At 38.2% G+C, this 9,763-nt stretch overlaps 1 protein-coding gene across 3 annotated transcripts in view; it reads left to right on the plus strand.

The window, feature by feature from the left end:
• Positions 1-9,025, plus strand: part of col15a1b (collagen, type XV, alpha 1b) — a 51,606-nt gene extending 42,581 nt beyond the window's left edge. For 2 of the 3 annotated variants that reach the window (XM_041993614.1, XM_041993612.1), the window contains 13 exons: positions 34-93; positions 1,218-1,262; positions 2,706-2,787; positions 2,897-2,922; positions 3,408-3,506; positions 4,196-4,340; positions 4,443-4,507; positions 4,607-4,738; positions 5,193-5,291; positions 5,378-5,452; positions 5,542-5,739; positions 5,980-6,095; positions 6,751-9,025. In XM_041993614.1, coding sequence (XP_041849548.1) covers positions 34-93; positions 1,218-1,262; positions 2,706-2,787; positions 2,897-2,922; positions 3,408-3,506; positions 4,196-4,340; positions 4,443-4,507; positions 4,607-4,738; positions 5,193-5,291; positions 5,378-5,452; positions 5,542-5,739; positions 5,980-6,095; positions 6,751-6,973 — 1,365 coding nt within the window. In that variant the 3' untranslated portion in view covers positions 6,974-9,025. The remainder of the gene's footprint in view (positions 1-33; positions 94-1,217; positions 1,263-2,705; positions 2,788-2,896; positions 2,923-3,407; positions 3,507-4,195; positions 4,341-4,442; positions 4,508-4,606; positions 4,739-5,192; positions 5,292-5,377; positions 5,453-5,541; positions 5,740-5,979; positions 6,096-6,750) is intronic. The other variant, XM_041993613.1, reaches the window with a different exon arrangement.
• The last annotated feature ends 738 nt before the right edge of the window (positions 9,026-9,763 follow it).

Below are 9,763 nucleotides of genomic sequence, written 5' to 3' on the forward strand. Positions count from 1 at the left end.
AAATATTTTGTCTCCCTATTTTGTTTTTTTCAGGGACCTCCTGGTCCACCTGGTCTTCCAGGACCTCCAGGAAGAATTAGTGGACTCAAAGGAGTAAGTATGACCTAGAAAATGTTACAAATGTTGAATAGTGAATTCAGAATTGGAAGAATCTCCTGTAACTGGTTCTAATGTTGGCTATCGGCTCCATCTTCCTCTCCTGACAGAGAGCAGAGCAGTGATGAGAGAAAACACTGTAGAAATTATACTAACAACTTTTATTTCTTAGGTCACAAGTTTATATCAGTTTTCCTGCCATCCATTGTTCATTTTCTGGTTTAATATAGCTTTAAATAACAAATTGTCATATACTCTAGGCGAAACAGGGTCTCATCCGGTTGTTTTTTTTGTTTGTTTGTTTGTTTTGGGGTTTTTTTTTCTTCTTTTTAAATCACAAAACACCACATCTGTTCAAACGTAACTTTAAAATGAAAATAAATTTGTGTTTGGCTTAATTATTTCTTTGTTCTAACAATGCCTCCCTTTGAAGTGGTGCAAAATATGTAAGAAAAATGCATTTGTGGGATGAGCAATAAGCTGTTTGGCATTGGCAGAGAGTTTTTTATGGTCACAGCCTAGATGCTGCACATCCCACAAATACATTTTTACTTGTATATATTGAGTTAAAATGATAATAAACAGGCTTTTTAACACAGTAGATTTATTGTATTTGTTACAACAAAGAAATAATCAGCCAAACACTAATTTCATTACTTTTTATGTTAAATTTACTTTGACCAAGAAGAACACATCCCCAAAATGTCAAGACCTTTTAAATCTCCACATTTGTGTGACGGGTCAGCTCTTTATAAAATGGATTGGTTTCATTTTTATTTATTTGTCTTTTTGTATAATTCTTCACAATAACGAAGCAAACAGCAGGTTTTTGAGTGTCATGTTTAGGAAAATGAATAAAGTATCTTATATCTAAAAGTATTCAGACCTTTAGTCTTTGCTCAGTTTAGCAGCAGCAGCAGCTACAAGCTGCTTCTGTGTACAATCCTGCAGGATAAGTGCAGCTCTGGTTGACAAGCTCTCTCAGTTTACAAACATCACTAAAAAATGTCACTAAAAGAAACCGTTCAGAAATGCTCATCTCATGTTGTTGACCATGAATCTGTTCAGGTGATTACCTGAAGCATTACTCTGATCACGCTGCTCTTCTTTGAATCTCAAAGACAGTGTTCCCGGTGCGCCCCAGACCGCACTGCAAAAAGGGACGAGTAAGTCTGAGTCGGACCATCTGATTGGTCCGTTTCAGTTGGAAATGGGACCATCAGGTGGTTCTGGTGGTGTGTGGGTTTCACAGCATGACGGTTTTCTGGTCTGGGCTACAAACAGAACCCCAAATCCCCTCTCTGTTTTATCCCCATTCCCTTTGTTTCCTCCTCTTGCTCTTCTTAGGGTGTTTGGGAAGACTACATGAATGTGGATCTGGTCTTGAAAACCAGGCTTTAACATTTGTCTCACAACAAGTCACTGATATTGCTGAAAAGGACAAAAAAAAAAAAAACTGTTTTACTAAATTTTACTAAGTTTTACTTCTGCAAGTAAACTGAAGTTGGATTTGTGTCATTAACTTTTATTAACCTAAGTCAAATTTATACCAGCGTATTCTGGATGTTACATTAACTCTTCCCTCTTGGGACAAATATTAAGGCGTGGTGTTCAACAGGGTTTGAGTCTGAATCCTTCTTCCTCATCTGCTCTTTTCCTCTTCATTCAAGGAAGAGGAAGATGATCGAGATGTAGATCCTAGTTGGTTCAAAGTCACTTTTTTATTGGATCATTTATTTTAAAACATAAACTGTATGAAATCTCTCCTTTGGTCATTTTTATTTAAAAAAAAGGGGAAGGGGGGGGTTAGGTAATAAGCCTTTTATGATAGTCTCTATCTCTGGTCTATGTGTTGTTAAATAAACTCAGCACAAAAAGTAAGGAACTTTGTGCTTGGTCTATTATTTCTCTCCTTTAATAACACTCGTTGGTGTCGTATTATACATAATTGAAAAGTCTGATAAGTCACCTTTACAACAAGGAATAACTTGTAAGGATCTTGCTTCTGTGGAATGAGCAACACAGTTAAACGTGTCAGTAGTTTACCCAAAAATGTGCCGATTTATTCCTCTGTTGGTATTCTCTCTTGTTTTGAGATTCACGTGCTGTCAGGTGTGTGTCAGTCACAGATGTGTGACTGACACCTGATTGGGACCTAACTGACAGACATGTCGGGCTCCATCCTCCAGGATGACAGCATGTAACTTCATTAAAAAGTTTTGGACATTCAAAAATCTAAAGGCTGGTCTGTTCAGGATGATATTCAGACAAGCTTACTGTAAATCTCATTTGCTGTTAAAAGTGTTTTTTTTTGTAACCTGGAACCTGAATTTTTTTATATCATATATTCTTGCTTAAAGCTTAATCCCTGTATTTAACCTCAATAATTCAGTGATCGCTCCACATACTATCAAAGGCATGCATCCCTTGTATTTAACAGGTTTTTGCTGTGCTGACGTTTTGTTTTTATTTTTTGTTATAACCCAAATAATCTGCAGATCTTTAACTGTTTTTAAAATGTTCCTAAGATTAAAAATTTGTTCTGTTAGCTGCATGTGTGCTATTAGTAAATGCAGTTATGTTGTTAATAAGCATGAATATTTGCGTAGGAGACACTGATCAGAGGAGACTCTGTGGACCTGAAAGGAGAAAAGGGAGATGAGGGAATGTCTGGTGAGCCTGGGACACCTGGTGAGACTTTAGTACCCATCTCTTTTATAACCTGCATTATTTCACTCATTCTGATTTACCTGAAGGCATTTGCAAAGGTAATGGTGATATAATAATAATTTCTCTTCAGCCCCCGGGTTTCCTGATGGAATTGAGGTGAGTATAGATTTCTCTCGTCACACATCAGCAAGCCTTGGAGAAAAGAATCAAATCAGCAGCATCTCAGATAAAACACCTAAAATTTGCCCTGATGATTTTCTGCTTTAGGCACAGTCATCTGTACGTTGTGTTTAAGCAAGCATGTTCTACTTGGTATGTGAGAGATGTGGAGTCAAATTAAGTTACTCAGTATGCTCAGCTCTAAAAACACACCGACAAAATGATCAACCAGCTGCAGAGCCGAGTAGAAGCTGACACTGTTCCCAACAGAGCGAATCAGAAGAGAAATACCTTCAGTCTTATACGAGACATTTGTTTACTAGCTAGAAACATTACACAGCATCATGCAGTCATTGCTTTGCTAAAGTATATAGTGACAAAAAAGACTATATATTATACAAGAAGCATTTTGCTGCAACAGAAATACTCAGTAGTGAGTTTGGGTGATTGTCTAAACTCCTTTCTGTTGGTGCATCTTTCAGGGAGCTAAAGGTGATCTGGGACACAAGGGTGAGAAGGGAGAAAAAGGTGATGCAGGCCTGAATGGTTCTCCAGGACTGCCAGGAAAGTCTGGACTTGTGGTGAGTTTAATTATATCAAGCCCAAAATTTCAGTCCTCTGTCTCTTTAATTCAAGAATGAATCATTTATGTGTGAAAATGGGAGTAACATTATACTATATATACATTATATATAATTAGATGTTGGATTATATCTTTTGGACTGTCCACAGAAAACAAGATGCATAGTTAATATCCGTCTCAGCCAGGCATAGATGGTGTCCAGTACTTCCAAAAGATATTTAAATTTTGTTTCCTTCCAAAGCCGGACATTTTTTCTCTTTCTGTGTGTTTTTCTTTGCATAGCAGAGTTTTAAACTTGTGGTTTGTAGCTTAACATAATATGTCATAGGCAGCCATTTAGTTGTTTATTTCTGTGTCCAGCGTACAGACGTTTGTCCTAATTCTCAGAAAGAAATTGTTTTCTTAAAGAATTGATATGTTGCCCACAGTCTTCCACCGAGTGCTGAACCTCTCTTCGTCTTGACTTCTGAAAGACTCAACCTCTATGATGCTCTTTTTCTCCTTCAGAGGGCTGACTATTGGATATACCTCTCAAATGAACACTTAATCCTACCAACTTCTAATTATAGACATTATAACTATACAAAAGTATAATATAAACATACTGGTGTGGATTAGATGTTGTTTGATGCCAAATAAAAAAATAAAAAAAAAAAGCCACAATTATTTTTGTATTTATGCTTGTAGGGTCCAAAAGGTGATTCCATCGTCGGTCCTCCAGGTCCAGCAGGTTCACCTGGTCAGCCTGGAGCGCCAGGATTTGGGCGACCTGGATCCCGAGGGCCCCCTGGACCTGCTGGGCCCCCAGGACCAGCAGCTGCTTATACATCATGTATGTGTCTGAGTGTTTGTGAAAGAAAATAAGAAACAAGTGAGTCATGGTTTAGTTTAAAAATTTTATATGTAAAATGTAATATGCACGTGTTATCATCAGCTGCTGGTGTCCCCGGCCCTCCTGGTCCTCCCGGCCCACCAGGATCTCCAGGTTACACCAACTCGGTACGATGCTTGTTCAGAGTATAACTTTAGCAGAAACAGTTGAATAGATCGTCCTTCAAAATGCCACAAATCTTCTTCAATGATGTTGTGTCTGATCAGGCGACCACCTACAAGACGATCCATGCTCTCACTCGAGAGACGCCACACACTGCTGAGGGTGCCTTGGCATATGTTTCTGAGAAGGGAGGAGAGCTGTATGTTAGAGTACGCAACGGCTGGCGCAAGATTCCGGTTAGTATTGTGTGTTAGTCAGTCAGTGCACCAATTTCCATTTCTTCCTTTTTGTACTATACACTGCTGAAAACTGGATACTGGATACATACTGTTTTATGTAGTATGTTGGTAGTCTTGTTGTTTGTGTGGTTTTTTTTTTTTTGTTTTTGTTTTTTTTTTTTTGTATGTATATATAATCAGGTTTCACATGTTGTCTCCTGCCATGTCAGTTTTTGTTTTTTTTTGTTTGTTTGTTTGTTTGTTTGTTTTTTTTTAATAAATCTAACTGGATCATTTTTACATCTGAATATGTGCTGCAGACTTACATAGGGTTTTAAGGGTTTTTGTAATGTTAAAAATAATAACAATATGATCTAAATTACTGCATAACATACAAAAATGACAGTATTATGACAATTTAGTTGCCGTTCATATCTCACTGATGTCAGCAATAAATCGCACTGTGTTTCAGCTTGGAGAAGTGATCCATTTTGGATCTTCCTCATCAGAGGAATCTCAGGCTCTCAGCAGGGCTGGAGACCGGAGTAGACCCTACAGAGTCCACAGCCAGGTTAACACACACTCCGAAACACAACCCATCCATAAATGCACAGACAGAGGACCGTTAAGAAAATTGTTCCTGTTTTCATTGAGCAGGAGTTGCAGGAAGGAATAAGAGGATATCAACCCAGCTATAACATCCTCCCACATTCCATCAGCTCTGCACCAGGAGTGAGTGCACCTAACTAATGTCATTTCATATCAGATCTGTGACGGGTATCATATCAGAAATATCAGAGAAGGTATATTTTCTGCTCTAGCTCCATCTAGTTGCACTAAATGCTCCGCTCAAAGGCGACATGCGTGGTATCCGAGGGGCAGACTTCCAGTGTTACCAGCAGGCACGCTCCATGGGGCTAACCTCCACCTACAGGGCCTTCCTGTCCTCACACCTCCAGGACCTGGCAACCATTGTGAGGAAGGCTGACCGCAATGACTTGCCTGTGATTAATCTGAGGGTGAGACAATTTTTACATTTGCATTTGTTTTTATTTTCAAAACATGTTTTACCATTATTTATTTTTCTCAAATGTGGTTCTTGCATATGTCTGCTTGTTAGGATTTTCATTCATTCAAGCTAAAGAATGTCACTCATTATATTCCTGCAGGATCAAAAACACACTCATCAATCATGATAGTTTATTTCATATCTGTTGAAACTTAACTTGAAGTTAACTGTTCCTCTCCTCTGCTTTCAGGGTGATGTGTTGTTCAGTAGTTGGATGTCTATCTTCTCTGGAAACGGAGGCTTGTTTGACCCGTCCACACCCCTGTACTCCTTTGACGGACGCAACGTGATGACTGATTCAGTCTGGTGAGAGGGAGTGAATGAGTAGCATCAAAAATAAGGATCCTTAGAGATTGGAAATGCCCACGTGAAAAAATGTAAATGTAAATTTTTACAGAAAATGTAAAAAGCTGACGCTATGCTGATATTATATCAAAATATGGGGCATTTAAGTAGAATCGTGCACTGGCGATTTCTTTATCTCAAGCAATTTATTAAAAGAAACAACAGTGGTTGGTATACCACAACATAAAATGTCAATGTCTCAACAACTTGTCATGTGTTAGGTGTCATTCTGGTCTTTTGATCTAAAAAATTGAACAGTACGATGGATAGGACTGTTTAAATTCAGATTATTTAATGGTCAGTTCAGAGTTCAGACACTTCTTTTGCTTTTTTTGTGTTTTATTATTATTATTTGTGCAATAGGTACTTAAACATTGAACAGCTGTACATGTACATTCAGAAGTCCATATTTAAGTCACCTGTTAAGGTTATTGTGCATTTGAGGAACATTCTGACATTATATAAAATGCTGAATATCTCTTACTGTTTGTGAATGGTGTATAAAAAACTGTATCAAACCTCTTTAGAATCACGTTTTCCAGAATCACAACCACACAAACTCGTATGCTTGCTTGTTTTAGGTCATGTTGTCTGAATCCCTCTCCCTCTTCCCCAGGCCAGAGAAGCTGATATGGCATGGTTCCAGCACTGTGGGCATCCGTCTGACCACTAACTACTGCGAGGCGTGGAGGACGGCTGACATGGCGGTAACGGGCCAAGCTGCACTGCTGCAAACGGGACGACTGCTGGGACAACACGCCCGCTCCTGCTCCAACCACTACATAGTGCTGTGTATAGAGAACACATATGTGGGGAATACATATCAAAGGAGGACCTGAAGACACACACAAACACACACACACATTGACACATGAGCACACATGGATGTATACTGAAGGTATAAAATGTGACACATGATTGGAGAACTCATTCAGGCACATACTTACATAGAGAATACTCACACATTTAATTAACATAACATGCACATTTAAGTTTTGCTTTCATATTTAGTTCCCACCTGAAGCCAGGTGTGAGATGACAGCTCGTATTGTTGCCACGCATCCGTCCCTGTGTAGACGTCAGATATTTGCAATCTCTGCAGGTGTGTACCAGCACAGACTGTCATCACATAAATCAGGGGTTTCACATCTGAGCTGAGAAAGTTACAGGAACATACAACTGTTTATTGCACGACATGTCAAACCATTGTCACAGTTTCCAATTTCCTTATGTTTGTGTTATTAGTTTACACACAGCCATGAAAAAAAAAAATTATATTTTTTTTAAAATTGGTACAACATATCAGTATTATGTGCAGAATGGTTGGGTGTAAACGTTACTGCAAAATCACAGGTATAATCCAAGAAGTCCTTTTTTTTATTATCATTCGTTTTATGTTTATGAACCTTAGCAAATATAGTATGTCCCAACAGTTTTGTAGGACTTAGCTGTGTGCTTCATTAGAGCTAGCTAATCACATGATTCTTCATCTAAGATGGTGATTATTTTCTCTTTTAGGATGTTACTATTTCTAATGTTGTCAAGAAAACCCAGATTAATTCATTCATCTCCTGTGGCGCCCTCCTGAAGATCAAAACTTTAAATCAAATCAGTGGAGCACGACATGATGCTGTTGTTAGATTTTTGGATTTTAACTCAAGTAAAGAAGCAAATCACCCAGAACAACAACGTGACAACAATGTAGCTCACTTGGATTCGTAAGCAATAAAAAAAAACAGAAAATAACACAAGCATAATGAAAACTGTGGAACACATGAAGCTAGATTGTTATTTTTTTTAGATGTCTGATTTGCCATTTAAGACACTTTGGCACCCTGGACAGAAAATCACCTGCTTCTACATTATCAGCTGAAGATTGTTTTAAAAATACAAGCTGTTTTTAGGCTAATATGGCAACCTGGCTTTGCTTTCCTTTTAAAATGGTTGTTATACTTGCCACATAAATCCCCATTAGTTTCACCATTAACACATCTGCTTCTAAGTGTTAGTATTAGAGTTGAAATCAGTGTGTGATTTTCAGTAATTTATACCATAGCAGGACCTAGTGTGAAATGATAGCGTGTTCACATTTTGATGTTGCTGTATGGAGTTGGAACATGTACATATGTTGTTGTTGTTCAGATGTTTTTTACTCTTTAGTGGTAGATTTTGTATGCACACTGTAATGACCGAGGACTTCCTCACCACGCTTTGATTGAGATGCTCTGCCTGAAAAGTTGAGTTTTAGTTTTTAATGTGCATGTCTGATTATGATATTTCTGCTCAAACAAAACTTGACTTTCTGAGGAAAAAGAAAGTTCGTACTGACGTACTGGTGCTCACTGAATAAAGTGTCTTATTTTGTGATTTTTATAATAAAAAAACAAACAAAAAAACAAGGTGCCTTCTTTAGTGTCTTTTGGTATCCTCAAGCTGTGTTCAGTCAAAGTTTTGAAAAGTGTTTAATGAAAGTAGTTTTTAAATGTGAAGTTGTAATAGATTATCTATCAGCTATGTGAGTGGGTCCCAACCTGGGGTCAGGGTGTCCCATATTTTCCACTGTGTGCATTCTCTAAGAAACTGTTTTCATGGGCAAACCCATTTGAGGGACTCTCAGTGCCTGCACATGAACAGACAGAAATGGACTCCTTCAAAAACCTAACAACCCATGGCCCCAGAAGTTGATGCTAACAAAGCACTAACAAATATAGGGGTGTATAAAATAATATAAGCTTTTGGCCCTGATCCTGGTTCTGTGTTGTGGCAGAGTTGGTGTAAACCCACTCTACAGTCTGAAGCAGGCAAATTTATAGATGCAATAAACCACATTCTTCTACTAAAATTCCCCCCACAAAGTATCTTTGAATTTTCATTCATTCTCTGTGCTGCTTAGTCCATTATGGGTCACAGGTAAGCTGGAGTCTGTCCCAGCATTTTAACAGGTGAGAGGAAGCAGGGTACACCCTGGACCAGTCCATCACAGGGCCAACAGATAGGATAGGGACAAATGACCATTCACACACACACTCACTTCTAGGGAGAATTTAGAGTGACCAATTAGCCTAACATGCATGTCTTTGGATGGTGAGAGGAAGGTCATATATAAAGGGAGAATTTTGTATCTTGAATTGTGAGCAAAATCACATCTGTAGTGATTTTGTTCCAGTTGCATAAATAACTTTCTGCTCTGTTTTATTTATTTTTGGTCATTTTAATAGCTGATAAGACATAACGCTGGATTCTGTGCATCACACACCGTAGCAAATACGTTCACTGACAAGAGGTTGCCTGCAAAATAAATAAGTATCTATATAACACACAGGGCAGTCATGTTGGACTTTGAATTTTGTGGTGGAAGCATGCCTCCAGCTTTTAAAATATTTATTTTTACTATTTTTTTCCACTAAAAAGTCAGAAATCCCAACTTAGATAAAACATACCATGAAACCAAAACCAGTACTGGCCCCAAGATGGAGACAGAAGTCAGACAGAAAGGTATAAAACAGTATACTAGGAGCATGAAGAATGCTCTCACCAACATTTCCATGTCTGTTCTTATTTACTTTAATTGTATCTTTAATGTCAGAGATTTGTAGGTTCTTATAATTTGGTTTAAACTCAACCTTTGC

This window comes from Melanotaenia boesemani, chromosome 8 (genome assembly GCF_017639745.1).
Source record: "Melanotaenia boesemani isolate fMelBoe1 chromosome 8, fMelBoe1.pri, whole genome shotgun sequence".
In the NCBI taxonomy this organism is placed as follows: Eukaryota; Metazoa; Chordata; class Actinopteri; order Atheriniformes; family Melanotaeniidae; genus Melanotaenia; species Melanotaenia boesemani.